The sequence below is a fragment of the Hyla sarda genome, chromosome 6 (assembly GCF_029499605.1).
Source record: "Hyla sarda isolate aHylSar1 chromosome 6, aHylSar1.hap1, whole genome shotgun sequence".
NCBI lineage: Eukaryota > Metazoa > Chordata > Amphibia > Anura > Hylidae > Hyla > Hyla sarda.
Genome location: NC_079194.1, coordinates 120382209 through 120397894, shown reverse-complemented (window position 1 = coordinate 120397894; position 15686 = coordinate 120382209). Strand labels below are relative to the sequence as shown.

The following is a 15686-nucleotide window of genomic DNA, read 5'->3' as shown; positions in this document are numbered from 1 at the left end:
CTGCACAGAACTTTCAAGTACTCAGTATTGATTTTCAGGATTTCCTTTGCAGGATTTATTCTACTATACAATGCTGCTACATAAGACTGGTTTATTATTTGCTAACCATTTACAGGATCATCTATAGGCTCTTTTTTTCATCCCAAACCAGCACGTTACTGTTGCTATATTGACATACTGTTGCTACATCTTTTTCCGCAGGGACACTGTTGCTGTATTCAATTGTTACTCCTTTTTTTTCAGGGATACAATTCCTTGCAGGGATATATCAATCCTATATTGCTGTTGCACTTTATTGCCGTTATATCTTCTCTGCAGGAATAGATCATATAACATTACATATCAATAATCTATTTGATCCACTAGATGTGAGCAATATTCTTACTCCCCGGGTTATATCTACCATTTGTGATAGAAATTAATGTTGTTATTATTATTATTATAAATAATTTTAATCCCACACAGCCGTAGGGCCCTACGGCTGTGATTTTAGGATCGTTTTGCTATTTCTTACATTAAATATTATAACCTTAATTGGTCTGGAAAGTTAATGTTTTTCATCTGAACCATCCATCATAAACTTTTTTGAGTGATATCGTTGAGGACGGAGTCTCCTATTTTTTATATTTTCTTTCTTAATTCTCATTTGGGTGTGAGAGTTTTTCGGTTAACCTCGCATTTTTTTTCTGTGAGCTTCACATACCATATTGTTTCTCAGATTTGTAAATTACTTCTATTTAAATATCTTTATCCTTCCAGTAGTTATTAGCAGCTTTCTACTACAGAGAAAGTTCTTTTTTTTTTTTTTTTTTTTTTTTTTCTGTCCACAGTGCTCCCTGCTGACACCTCTGTCAGTTTCAGGAACTGTCCTGAGCAGAATAGGTTTGCTGTGGGAATTGCTTCTGCTTTGGACAGTTCCTGAAATGAACAAAGGTGTCAGCAGAGAGCACTGGACAGAAATAAAAAATAAATCCAAAAAGAAAAGAACTTTCGCTGTAGTATATGGCAGCTAATAAGTACTGGAAAGGTAATGATTTTTTTTTAACAGAAGTAATTTACAAATCTGTTTAACTTTCTGGCACCAGTTGATTTAAAAAAAAAAAGAAAAAAAAAGTTTTCCACCGGAGTACCCCTTTAAGTATGTTGCAACATATCCAACCTCTTTTCCAGCTGGCACAGGTGCATAGCCCATTGTAATTGGAGCTGTCCACTGTAAGGGTATGTTCACACTGAGGAATTTGCGCACCATTCTGAGGGCCGGAATTGCACGACAGAATTCCGCAGTGTGAACCCCTAACATTGGTGTGAATGGGTCTTCCGCGGACCCGTTTGCATTGAGGAATTTCAGCGGTGGGCAATTCCACTTCTGAAATTGATCCACACAAAGAAAGAACATGTTCATTCTTTGCACAGAAGTCCATGAGCACTGCATTGCGGTCAATGGTGACGGCACAGAGCAGCGTGGTCCTACCGCCGAAGCAATTCTGTGAGCAGAGATTTCGTTCACATTCCTCAGTGTGAACATGTCCTAATAAGCTGTTCAGTTCTGTCAGCTGGACACATGAATTTTGTTTTATATGATGGTTTATATGACCCCTGTACTGCTCTGTTTCTTACAGGTTGGACTCTGGGAACTGCCTTTTAACAGCACTGGCAACTTTTCCAGTTACCCTGATGTCTGTTTCCAGATAACAGGCTATAGATTTCTCTGTCACAAGGTAACTACTCTTTGCGTCTTTCAGGTATTACTTTTTGTCCTTCCTTATATTCAGGCCTCTGTAATATACAGTAATAACCTTTAGGCAAATCATTCAGTAGTATCTAAGCTGTGGGAAAACTATGTCTAGTTTTAGGAGTTGTAGTAAACCCAACCAGAGAGCCATAGGTTAGACATCAGTATGATGATCAATGTAGTACTCCGCGTCCCCCGTCCCCCCTTTTAACTCTCAATTGGCCAAACTACATTTCCAGTAGGGACCAGCAGACCCAAGCCATTACTACCATGGTAAGGTCCCTATTCTGTAGCCATTATTAAAGGTGGAGTATATTACAGCTATTTGATCCCCAGCAATTAACCCTTTTTTCCCCTCCTATTCCAGTCGTTCTTCTGTGGCCGAAGTGACTACTTTAAAGCTCTGCTACAGGATCACTTCTGTGAGAGTCAGGAGCTGCAGACACAGCCCAGCATCCCAGTCATCACACTGCATAACATCAGCGAGGAGACGTTTACCCAGGTCCTCTACTACATATACAGTGATGACACCGAGGTGAGATCTCCGTGCTGCAATGCATTCGGAAAGTCTTTAAACTGTTTCACTTTCTTCACATTTTGTTATGTTTCGGCCTTGTGTGAAAATAAAAAAAAAATCCCTCATTGTTCTGCACTCAACTCCCCATACTGAGAATATGAAAATAGAATAGAAGCATTATTGTTTGCTAATTTCTAAGAAGAAACAACAACTTTAATTTAGCATGGACATAAATTTGCTATAGACCTTGAAATTTAGCTCTGGCTCCTCCCATTTCTCTTGATCATCTCTGAGATGTTTCTACACCTTGACTGGAGTCACCTGTGGTAAATTCAGATGATTGGACATGATTTGGTACAGCCCAGTCTAAATAAGGTCTCACAGCTGACAATGCATATCAGAGCAAAAACCAAGCCATGAGGTGGAAGGAACTGCCTGTAGAGCTCATAGACAGGATTATGTGGCAGCACACATTCAGAGTATAGTACAAAACGATTTCTGCTGCATTAATAGTTCCCAAGAGCACAGTGGCCTCAATCATTTTTTTAATGGAAGAAATTTGGAACAACCAGGACTCTTCCTAGAGCTGGACTGACCATACTAAGTAATCAGGTGAGAAGGACCTTGGTAAGAGAGGTAACAAAGAACCCAAAGGTCACTCTGGCTGAGCTGCAGCCCTCCACAATCTGGGTTTCATGGCAATAACACATATACACAAAAGGAATACAAAGGGCTCTCAGACTGGGAGGGTTATCCAGGAAAAAAAACTTTTTTTTTTTTTTTATATATATCAACTGGCTCCAGAAAGCTATACAGATTTGTAAATTACTTCTATTTACTTACGTCTAAAAAAAATAAAAAAATTAAAATCTTAATCCTTTCAGTACTTATGAGCTTCTGAAGTTGAGTTGTTCTTTTCTGTCGAAGTGCTCTCTGATGACACCTGTCTCGGGAACTGTCCAGAGTAGAAGCAAATCCCCATAGCAAACCTCTTTTACTCTGTGCAGTTCCCGAGACAAGCAGAGATGTCAGCAGGGAGCACTGTTTCTAGACAGAAAAGAACAACTCAACTTCAGCAACTGATAATTATTGGAAGGATTAAGATTTTTTAATAGAAGTCATTTACAAATCTGTTTAACTTTCCTTATAATAACTTTTTCCTGGAATACCCCTTTAAGTTTTTGGCCTTAATTCTAAGTGTCATGTCCAGAGGCGCTGCTCATCACCTTGCCAATACCATCCCTACAGGGAAGCTTGGTGGTGGCAGCATCATGCTCGTTTTTTTTTTTTCTTTCGCAGCTGGGCAGGGAGACTGATCAGGGTTAAAGGGGTATTCCAGGCCAAAACTTTTTTATATATCAACTGGCTCCGGAAAGTTAAATGGGCACTGTCATGAAGTACAAAAATTGATATGTTGTACTTAAGTACTACAACATATCTCTAATATACTTTAATTAAAAGTGATTTTAAACAAGTGGCCGAATGCATTCAGCAGTGACGTCACCACTGAATTTCGACTCATTTCAGCCTGGCAATGAGTCGAAATTCAGGCACTGCGGTGCTCGCTCCCGCCTGTCAATCAAACAGGATAGAGCGAGCACGCTGATAGCTGGGGCTGCGCGCATTGGCCAGCAACACTGGCCTTGCGCGCGGCCCTGCCCGCCCCCGTTACCCTGTCCGGCGGCAGCGCGAGCACTCATTGCTGCGCTGATCCTCTGGATGGGCAAGTCTCATCTGAGGTCTTATATTAGCCGGCAGTAATATTGTGCACGGCAGGCCGGCGTTGCTCCTCTACTCCTCCTACACTTTAAACAGATTTGTAAATTACTTCTATTAAAAAAATCTTAATCCTTCCAATAGTTATTAGCTTCTGAAGTTGAGTTGTTGTTTTCTGTCTAACTGCTCTCTGATGACTCACGTCCCGGGAGCTGTGCAGTTCCTATGGGGATATTCTCCCATCATGCACAGCTCCCGGGACGTGACCTCATTATTGAGCAGTTAGACAGAAAACTTCAGAAGCTAATAACTATTGGAAGAATTAAGATTTTTTAATAGAAGTAATTTACAAATCTGTTAAACTTTCCGGAGCCAGTTGATATATATAAAAATAAGGTTTTGCCTGGAATACCCCTTTAAGTTAGAGCTCAGTGGAGAATGAAAAGCTGATCTGGACCCTTAAATACAATAACAAACAAAAAACAGTCCTACTAGGTATACAGGGTGGAATGAGTTATAACTAAATTTTATTGCCTAGAAAGGTGAAAATTCTTCACCTAGAAAAAAGGTAGAGTATGTATAGATAGAAAGTAGTAGGAACAAATAGGTGACTACTAGATTTAAACTTGAATTTCTATCAATTTAATTTAATAAATCATATCTAGGATACATGTACAGACTACAGGGCCCTTGTAAATGTCCTGTACATATAACAATAAAAAATGGTGTCTTAAGATTATAGTATCTAAAAATGTTTATATACAATTCATACAATAGCCAAATACAGTGTCCACTTTGCGTTATTTGACGCATATAATGAATCGATATAACAGATTCCTGTTTAGACCTGCAGAATTGTTCTGCTCCTATGTGACATATATGTCAGTGATTCCCAACCTTGGGGTTCCGCGGGCTCCAGTAGGCAATTTTATTTATTTATTTATTTTTTAAATCTCCCACCCGGCCTTTGCGCTTGTGAATCGGGGGGGGGGGGGGGTGTGTGTAAGGGAAGTCTGTGTGCGAATAGCAGGCCAGGAAGGGGATGAATGCAATGGGGGTAGTGCACGGATTGTTCCCGGCCCCCCGGAGGACTTTTCCCAGCCCGCGTGATTCTACCCAGCCCATCGATTCTTCCTGCCCCCCCTCCCCCCGCAGAAGGATGGCTCAGCTCCGCTTAATTAAGGTGGTACACCCTCTCCCCTCTGTCACTCCTGTCCACCCCCCTTTGTTACCCCCTTTCACTCCCTTTCACCCTTGTCCACTTTCCTGTCATCCATGTCCATTTTGACCGCCCCTGTCACCCATGTTCACCACCCCCTAGTCACCAATGTCCAACCCCCCACTATTCAGCCCTCTGTTACCACCTTGCCATTCCTGTCCACCCCTCTTTCACCCCCTGTCAACCATGTACACTCTACTACACCCATGTACACCCCTCGGTAATAGGTTTGTTTTTCAGGTTTAATGGTGACTGATAGAAATCGTCACAATGGCGCGGACCAGATGAAGACGTCAAATGTGAGTAGCTGTATAAAGCAGCACTGTAATCTACACTACAGACAAATTGATATTATACATTGCGACTGTTTTCCCTTTTTTTTTTTTTTTTTGCTCATCAACTTTGGTAGGGGTTCCCCGCAATTTTTTTTTTCGAGGGGTTCCCTGAGCTGAAAAAGGTTGGGAAACACTGACATATGTAATAAGTAAATAAGTAATTTCATTAAGTGTGCTCGTATTGTCCTAATTATCGTTAGTTGAAATCCAATGGTAAGCCGTATGGGCTAAATTCCTATTTAAAAAAAAAAAAAAAGGTGTAGGTGCTATGCACCACTCACCCGTCTGGATGTGCTGATGCTTGCGATTGTGCAGAGATGACTGTTTTATTGTCGAGCCAGCAAGCTTGACATACAAGAGAGTGGAGTAGCAGAGGAAGCTGGTTCCCGGGATGCCGGAGTCCATGTCGTGCTCCTTCTGATTTTGAGAAGACTGTCTGTGATTGGCTTGAAGATCGGGCGGATGTACACTGCTCATAAAAATAAAGTAGATAAGCAATTTGACCGTGTAGTAGGAGATGTCGGCGCTGGATGAAGGAACCAGGAGGAGTGCAGCATAAAATAAAGTTGGGTTTATTAGATGCAACGCGTTTCGCTGCGCATGTGCAGCTACATCAGGCCTGATGTAGCTGCGCATGCGCAGCGAAACGCGTTGCATCTAATAAACCCAACTTGATTTTATGCTGCACTCCTCCTGGTTCCTTCATCCAGCGCCGACATCTCCTACTACATGGTCAAATTGCTTATCTACTGCCTTTTAGGAGGGCTGTGGATGAGGACACAAGCATCTACAGGCGCTTCCCATTGTTGTGTGTGTGCACACAACCAACTCTGGTAAGCGGCGTGGGATAGATCGTTTCTCTTTCCCTATGGGCCTGACTTGCTGATCCCGCACATGGAGCGCCTTTTGCTTTCCTTTTACATAAAAATAAAGGGAACACTAAGATAAAACATCCTAGATCTGAATGAATGAACTAATCACACAAAAATTATCAATGGAAATCTAATTTATCAACCCTTTGAGGTTGATAAATTAAAGTGGAAAACCTCATTACAGGCTGATCCAACTTTGATGTAATGTCCTTAAAACAAGTCAAAATGAGGCTCGGTAGTGTGTGTGGCCTTCACGTGCCTGTATGATCTCCCTACAATGCCTGGGCATGCTCCTGATGAGGTGGCGGACACTCTGTGGTGCAAGGTGGCATTGGTGGATGTAGTGAGACAAGATGTCCCAGATGTGCTCAGTCGGATTCAGGTCTGGGGAACGGGCGGGCCAGTCCATAGCATCAATGCCTTCTTCTTGCAGGAACTTCTGACACACTCCAGCCACATGAGATCTAGCATTGTCTTGCATTAGGAGGAACCCAGGGCCAACTGCACCAGCATATGGTCTGAGGATCTCATCTCTGTACCTAATGGCAGTCAGGCTACCTCTGGCAAGCACATGGAGGTCTGTGCTATTCCCCCCCCCCAAAGAAATGCCAACCAACACCATTACAGACCCACCACCAAACCGGTCATGCTGGAGGATGTTGCAGGCAGCAGAACATTCTCCACGGTGTCTACAGACTCTGTCACATGTGCCCAGTATGAACCTGCTTTCATCTGTGAAGAGCACAGGGCACCAGTGGAAAGTTTGCTAATCTTGGTGTTCTCTGGCAAATGCCAAACGTCCTGCACGGTGTTGGGCTGTAAGCACAACCCCCACTTGTGGATGTCGGGCCCTCATACCACCCTCATGGAGTCTGTTTCTGACCGTTTGAGTGGACACATGCACATTTGTGGCCTGCTGGAGGTGATTTTTCAGGGCTCTGGCAGTGCTACTCCTGCTCCTCCTTGCACAAAGGCAGAGGTAGTGGTCCTGCTGCTGGGTTGTTGCCCTCACACGGCCTCCTCCACATCTCCTGATGTACTGGTCTGTCTCCTGGTAACGCCTCCATGCTCTGGACACTACGCTGACAGACACAGAAAACCTTCTTGCCACAGCTCGCATTGATGTGCCATCCTGGATGAGCTGCACTACCTGAGCCATCGGTGTGGGTTGTAGACTCCGTCTCATGCTACCACTAGAGTGAAAGCACCGCCAGCATTCAAAAGTGATCAAAACATCAGCAAGGAAGCATAGGAACAGAGAAGTGGTCTGTGGTCACCACCTGCAGAACCACTCCTTTATTGGGGTTGTCTTGCTCAGTGTTGCTTCCTGAGTGGACAATGTGATTTCACAGAAGTGTGATTGACTTGGAGTTACATTGTGTTGTTTAAGTGTTCCCTATATTTTTTTGAACAGTGTATATGATAAAGATTTGCTCTGGAGTGGGCAGTTGTGGCTTAACGGTACTGCTAGACGTGTTTTCGGGATCCTTGTCCTCTTTTTCAATAGCAAACAAATTATTAGGTGGCTTGGACCTTAGACTAAGCTGAAGGTTCTCCTTTCAACAAGGCAGTGACCCTAAGCACATAGCCAAAGCAACACTTCAGTGGCTTAGGAACAACTCCTTGAGCCCTGACAATCAAACATCTCTGGAGAGGCCTGAAAACGTTTGTCCACTAATGGTCCCCATCCAGCCTGACAGAGATTGATCTGCAAAGAAGATTGGCAGAAAATCCCCATATCCCCATGGTTATCTAATATAGATAAATGTGTTGTAGATAAAGTTACAGATTATACTTTAGAGGCTTGTCTTCCATGTTATTCCGGGTTTTGGCATCCACGTGATTGTATCATCGTATGTTTCTTACTTTTGCATTTAAAGTGTTACTGTCATGAAAAAACACTTTTGACATGTTGATCAGACTCCTGAAAGCCTTTGTGATTGTGAATTAATAGCCAGGGAAATTGGCGGCATTGTGCTCTGCTTCCCGACCAGCTGAGTGATCCATCCATTTCTCTGCATAGAAGTCTGTATGAAGCTCTCGGCTTGCCGGAAGAGTGGAGTGCAATGCCACCCGCTCCCCTGGCTAATAATTCAGTCGCAGCAGGTCCAAAAAGTTGTTTTTTAATGACAGTAACTCTTTTAAAGCACACACGTGTACAGGGATGTGGAAACCCTATCGCCCTAAGCCTGGGACATGTAGTTCCGGGTGCCGGGCAGGTGAGTTTTTAATACATTTAGTCCTGTATTGAGCAAGCAGGGCCGGACTGACTTCCCTCTTTATTTTTATAATGTCGGCGCTCAGGGTGTATGGAGCGGGCTCCTGACTCGAGCCGCTCCATACCCGGTGGCCGGCGCTAATAGCACGGCATGCCGAGGTTGTGACGGCCGACTATTAACCCTTTAAATCGATGCTGTCAAAGTTGACAGCGGCGTCTAAAGGGATCTTATGACTATCCCTTGTGGTCTAGTGGTGTGGATCGCCCCCCCCCCCCCCCCCCAATGATTCCTCCTAATAAAGTGTATTAAAAATTTAAAAAAAAAGTTTAATAAAAGTTTTCAAAACAAACAAAAAAACACCTATCCATATTAAAAGTTCATATCCCTCCCCTTTTCCCATTTTCCATATAAAAAATATGTAGACATATTTGGTATTGGTATTTGGGATTGTCCCGCACAGTCAATGGCGTTAACATATTTTTTTTCTTTTTGTTTCAGAGCATAGGTTATGGAAAATTGAAAGGGGTCATTACAAAGTATAATTGTTCCCACAAAAAACAAGCCCTCATATGGGTCTGTAGATGGAAAATTAGGAGCTATGGCTATTATAGGGCCAGGAGGAGAAAATGAAAGTGAAGAAACTAATAAAGACCTTATTTACGTACTATGTTGATTGAAATTATTTTGTCTACCAGGACAAGTGGATTTTCATGAGACAAGTAGATTGTGTTCCGTTTTAGTCCCTTGGACAAGTGTTTTTTTTATTTTTTAAATCTCCACACCCCTGTGTGTAGTAAAAATATATACACTTGGGTGCCCTAAAAACCTCCATGTTTGAACTCTCTCATGTTGTACCACCAGGGGGCAGCAGTCAGTTAGGCTGGCTGCTTAAATGTCTTTCTTCTGGGATATACAGTATACTTATCTTGGGTAATCAATATCACTGCTGAAAAATGGAATTAAAGGGGTTCTTTGGGGAAATAAAAGCTATCTACAGATAAGTTTCTGATCATAGTGGGTCGAACACTGGGGCGCCCTGCAATCTTTTGCACTGGGCTCCACTTGTCACCAATCCAGGGGATAGGTTTTATTTCCCAGAGTACCCCTTTAGGGTAGGGTCACACAGCGTATACGCAGTGTATTTCATGCTCCGCGAAATTCTTTACACAGCGGGAAATATGCTGCGTATTTTCCTATGAGCAGACACACATAGCAGACACACATTATCCCTGTGTGTGCAGTAGGGATGAAGGTGGGCCCAGCACAAACGCGTGTCTGTGACTCGCAGGCCTGCCTCAAACCCCATTGCACACAAATTGCTGCTGCCAGGTAGCTCAGTGTGTCTCCTCATAGAAGAACTATGGGGAGATAAATAAACAGCAGTCCTTGTCTCGGTGCTGTGATTTGCAATCTTTTGTATGGACTGGTGTGATGGTTGCGAGCACGATGGAGAAATCCAGTAATGTCTTCCCTCTATCCTTGTTGCTCATAGAAGAATATGCAGCAGATTTCTTAATTTTCAGCAGATTCCGCACAGTGTGAAATACTCTGAGTATGTACTAGGGCTGATATATGGGGACAATGTGCGATTAAGATTATGGGCCTAAATATTGCGATATCGATATGTGATGCGATATAATAAATTGATGGGGAAATCCTGCCATTTCATATCCAATCTCCTCCCTTTTTACAACTATCCACACATTTTATGCACACCGCCCATTTCACCACTCCCCATTTAATTTCTATCTCCCCCTCTCACATTCTCCCCTCATGGTCACATCTTGTCACATTTCCCCCCACCCCTTTCACGTTCCTCCCCCTTGTCACAATCTTCCCGTCACATTCCTCCCCCCACTGTCACATTCTCCAGTTAATGTTTTGCCAAGATGTACAACGTATGAAAAGTTTTTGTATCTGGCAGTGTTGGGGAAATAATGGTGGCCACACAAAATATTGACACTTTGGGCACAATATGGACATTACCACTTAGGGGTGTACTCACTTTTGTTTCCAAGGTTTAGACATTAAAGGGGTATTCCGCCCCTAGACATCTTATCCCCTATCCTAAGGATAGGGGATAAGATGTCAGATCACCGGGGTCCCGCTGCTGGGGACCCCGGGGATCGCTGCTGCAGCACCCCGCTATCATTACTGCGCAGAGCGAGATCGCTCTGCACGTAATGACGGGCAATACAGGGGCCGGAGCATCGTTACGTCACGGCTCCGCCCCTCATGACGTCACAGCCCGCCCCGTCAATACAAGTCTATGGGAAGGGGGTGTGGCGGTCATCACGCCCCCCTGCCATAGACTTGCATTAAGGGGACGGGCCGTGATGTCATGCGGGGCGGAGCCATGACGTCACGCTGCTCCGGCCCCTGTATCGCCCGTCATTACGCACTCATACGCTCTGTGCAGTAATGATGGCGGGGTGCCGCAGCGGCGATCCCCGGGGTCCCCAGCAGCGGGACCGCGGCGATCTGACATCTTATCCCTTATCCTTTGGATAGGCGATAAGATGCCAGGGGCAGAGTAACTCTTTAATAGCTGTGTTTTTATTATGCGGGGACACAACATCATACACTTTTATACAGGCTGTGCACTCACTACTTTACATTGTAGCAGACGGTCATTTCTTCAGTGTTGTCACATGAGAAAATATAATATTTACAAGAATGTAAGGGGTGGAATCTCTTATAGGAGTTACTGTTTATGTATGTGTATAAATATATATTGCAACAAAACCCAAAACATACAATACAAACTGAGGCCAAAGGACACACTTTTGTCATATGTGTCTAAGGATCGATTTAATGCATGAAACAGCATCTATCTTGGTCACAAAATGCCATATTGTAAGAAGTCCCAACTTCTTAAGATAAGATTGCTAACCCCCCCCCCCCCCCCCGTTTCCAGGAGCCATTAGTGACTTTGTTTCCAACTTTTCTCATAACAAACTCATCTTGTATTTTTTGTATTTCCTTGCTGCACTGACCTTTTGTTCTGACCCTTCTGTCTTTTCTTGGACTCTTCCAGCTGTCCCCAGAGAATGCTTACGAGGTGCTTTGTGTAGCAGACATGTATCTGCTCCCGGGGCTGAAGCGACTTTGTGGCAAGATCTTGGCGCAGATTATGGATGAGGACAATGTGATCGCAATTTGGAAGACTGCAAAGCTTTTTCAGCTGACACGGCTAGAGGATCAGTCCACGGAGTATATGGCCAGAATTATTGAGAAGGTACAGAACCTGAAAGACACTTAAGGATCATAATGGCAGTGTGAACCATGACTCGGCTTCTCTCTACTTTAAAGAGGTTCTCTTTTTTTTTTATCAACTGGTGCCAGAAAGTTAAACAGATTTGTAAAGGACTTCTATTAAAAAAAATCTTTATCCTTCCAGTACTTATTAGCAGCTGTATATTACAGAGAAAGTTCTTTTGCTTTTGGATTTTTCTTTTCTGTCCACAGTGCTCTCTGCTGACACCTCTTGTCTGTGTCAGAAACTGACCAGAGCAGCATATGTTTGCTATGGGGATTTACTCCTGTTCTGGACAGTTCCTGATATGAACAGAAGTGTCAAAGAGCACCGTGAACAGAAAAAAAGAAAATAACTTTCGCTGTAGTATATAGCAGCAAATAAGTAATGGAAGGATAAAGATTTTTTTGATAGAAGTGATTTACAAATCTGTTTAACTTTCTGGCACCAGTTGATTAAAAAAAAAAATGTTTTCCACCAGAGTACCCCTTTTAAACTCATAGGTGTACTTCATTTTATAAAAACTTAACCCCTATGCAAAGGCTAGGGGATAAGTGTCTGATCACGGAGGTCAGACTACTGGGACCACCCCAGCAATCTCCTGTACAAGGCCTGGCTCTCACCACAGGAATGCAAGGTCCTCCCCTGCTCGCTAGCGTGCTCTGGCCCCCACATTCGGACGGCTAGCACAGACCATTACCGGCCAAGATGGGTCCCGCCTTTGCTGGTGATTGGCTGAGCAGGACATCATTTCTGTTCAGTAAGGGCGTGTCTCCGAGTGGGGGGGGCTGAAGCACACTAACTAGAAGAGGCGGACCCTGCATTCTTGAGGCGAAAGCTGGGCCTCGTACAGGAGATCGCTGAGGGGTCCCAGCAGTCAGACCCCCATGTCCAGACACTTATCCCCTATGAAAAGAATAAGGAAAAACTTCACTTTAAAAGGGTTACTTCACTTTTTTTTTTTTTTAACAATCTGTAGTCTAAATTGGTACACTGTAATAAACTGAGAATGTGACATCATGAGGACATATCACATTCCCCCTCAGCCAATCAGTGGCTGGAGTAGGACCCCACTGATGTCACATCACCAATGACCAATCTCAATGTGTTTTCTATGTCTGGAAGTAACGAAGACTACTTTATGCACACATTCTAGATCAATGTTTGCTTGCTGTTATTGAACGAACGTGTGTGTGGGTTTGTCATGTATTGGCCCATTTAAAAAAGTTTTTCAGCCTAAAAAAGACTTTTATGCAACTTTTATTGCACGTCACATCTGTGCAAATATTTGTTACTTCATGTCATCTTGCACTGCCCTCAGTGCCTATCATCAACTACACTTTCCCTAATCCCCCTCCCCATCTGTCTCTGACTAACTTTCTATCCCTGTCCTTTTTTTTTAATTGAAAACCCCCTGTAAATACCCTTTTTCTTCTGTCTTCGGTAGCTCAGTTTGGAGCTGTGTGCGAAGGGAGGAAGGCGTGACGTCATCTGATGCCTGCCAGGGCCGGCTTCCGCCCTTCTTCCGGTATGCAGCGCTCATGGAGCGCGCATTCAGGCTCAGCTCACTGCAGGGATGGCAGCTTCTGAGTCTCCTCCTCTCTGTTTGGCTTTTACATGTGCCATAGAGAGAGGAGGAACGTCTGAGGACTGAGCTGTCCTGCCCTCCAGGGATACGAGCACAGCGCTTTCTCCCGCCTGTCTGACAGGCGGGGAGCTGCGCTGAGTCTGCGATTTCGAACTCGCACGCCAGGCCGGCGTGAGTCCGAAATCAATGAAAAAGCTTGCGGCCAGGGACTCCTAGGGAGACCCCTAGTGGCCAAAGTTTCAAAATTAAAATAGACATAAAAGGATTAATTTTCTTTAAAGCAATGCTATTAGAAAGTGGATCAGTTTATAATAAGCTATAAAATATAAAAAAATTTGAAAGGTACTCTTTTTAAAAAGTGTTGAAAATAGTTAGAGGTATGTAGCATTAAAGGGGTAGTCCAGTGGTGAAAAACTATCTCCTATCCTAAGGATAGGGGATAAGTTTGAGATCGCGGGGGGTCCGACCGCTGGGGCCCCCTGCGATCTCTCTGTACGGGTGCCAGGCTCTCCGGCCAGATAGTGGGTGTCCACCCCCGCACGAAGCGGCGGCTGACACGCCCCCTCAATACATCTCTATGGCAGAGCCGGAGATTGCCGTAGGCAGCGCTTCGGCTCTGCCATAGAGTTGTATTGAGGGGGCATGTCGGCCGCCGCTTCGTGCGGAGGTCGACACGCCCCCTTCCCGCGGGCTGTCGGGGCTCCGTAGAGGAGATCGCAGGGGCCCCCAGCGGTCGGACCCCCCGCGATCTCAAACTTATCCCCTATCCTTAGGATAGGGGTTAAGTTTTTCACCACTGGGTCACCACTGGACTACTCCTTTTAATAAACGTGGCTTCCTGTGGAAACAACTGATTCATTATAACAGATGTTATTGTAAATGATGGCATAAATCTACGCCTGCCCATAGTGCAGGCAACAAACAGATGCACCAAGTATTTGGAGGTATGCTTCCCTAGGCAGGCTGAAGGCCCTTTTAATGTGTCCTTTTTTTTTTTTTATTACTTTTTTTTTTTTTCAGCTGGTGGATTCGGATGAGTTTGCTTCGGCGGTACGAGAAGATGCTTCAGCTGTAGAAGAGCGCCAGGACACAGACTCTATTCCGCTGATAGATGATATACGCTTCCACATCACTAGCAACGTACAAACCTATAGTGCTATAGAAGAAGCGAACCAACGACTGGAGGCTTTAGAGAAGCTGCTGGCCAGTCTGGGGCTGGAATGCTGAGCATGTGAAAAATTTTTTTACTTTGTTCTTATCTAGACTGCTGACAGGTCATGGTGTACTGTGTGTTTTCAGGCTCTGCTCCTCTGCTGTATTCATGTTTTTGTTGCCTTTTCCTTTCTAATCATTAAATCTGGTGAGACGGCTGCAGTGGACTGAAGGATCTCACTGGGATCCATCCCATACATACACACACACACAGCCTGGATTAATGTAGGGCACAAATTGGTAATGTAACTGTATACTACATATCTGAGGCTGGTGGGGATACCTGCCTAGACAAACCATTGTGTGACAAACATCTAATGTATGCAAATACAGGTAGAGCTCTACCAATTTCTACTACTTTCTGCATCAACATTTTCTGTCAGTTTTTGAGATCGCTGCTTGCTGTCTATGAATTGGAAAGATGATAATTTTAGCTGCTGGAAGTAAACATACTTTTTTGGTCATGTGCCTGACTTGCAAGTAGGAATTTTGAAGACTGTTAGAAAGTGATACAGAAAAGGGACAGTATTTTTCGGCCTATAGGACGCACCGGCATATAAGACGCAACCAATTTTAAAGGTGCAAAATCTAGAAAAAAAAGATTCTGCACCTAACAGTGATCTTCAACCTGCGGACCTCCAGATGTTGCAAAACTACAACTCCCAGCATGCCCGGACAGCCGTTGGCTGTCCGGGCATGCTGGGAGTTGTAGTTTTGCAACATCTAGAGGTCCGCAGGTTGAAGACCACTGGATAGGAGGTAATACTCACGTGTCCCCGCCGCTCCGGACCCGTCACCGCCGCCCTGGATGTTGCTCCATCGCTGTCATTGCGTCCCAGGGGTGTCCCTGACGCTCCGGACGTCTTCTTCCCCGGGATCCACGCTCTCTGTCGCCGTCATCACGTCGCTACGCACGCCGCTCCTATTGGATGACGGGACGGCGTGCGCGACAACGTGATGACGACAAAGGAGAGCGCCGGCCATGCAGGGGATCCCGGAACAGAGCAGACACCGAGGAGG

At 44.5% G+C, this 15686-nt stretch overlaps 1 protein-coding gene across 4 annotated transcripts in view; it reads left to right on the top strand.

Moving 5' to 3' along the window:
- The window catches only part of ABTB1 (ankyrin repeat and BTB domain containing 1), a 44333-nt gene extending 29323 nt beyond the window's left edge, over positions 1-15010 (top strand). For all 4 annotated transcript variants that reach the window (XM_056524859.1, XM_056524855.1, XM_056524857.1 and 1 more), the window contains exons 9-12: positions 1620-1718; positions 2100-2267; positions 11648-11848; positions 14475-15010. In XM_056524859.1, the coding sequence (XP_056380834.1) occupies positions 1620-1718; positions 2100-2267; positions 11648-11848; positions 14475-14681 (675 nt within the window). In that variant the 3' untranslated portion in view covers positions 14682-15010. The remainder of the gene's footprint in view (positions 1-1619; positions 1719-2099; positions 2268-11647; positions 11849-14474) is intronic.
- Positions 15011-15686: the final 676 nt, after the last annotated feature.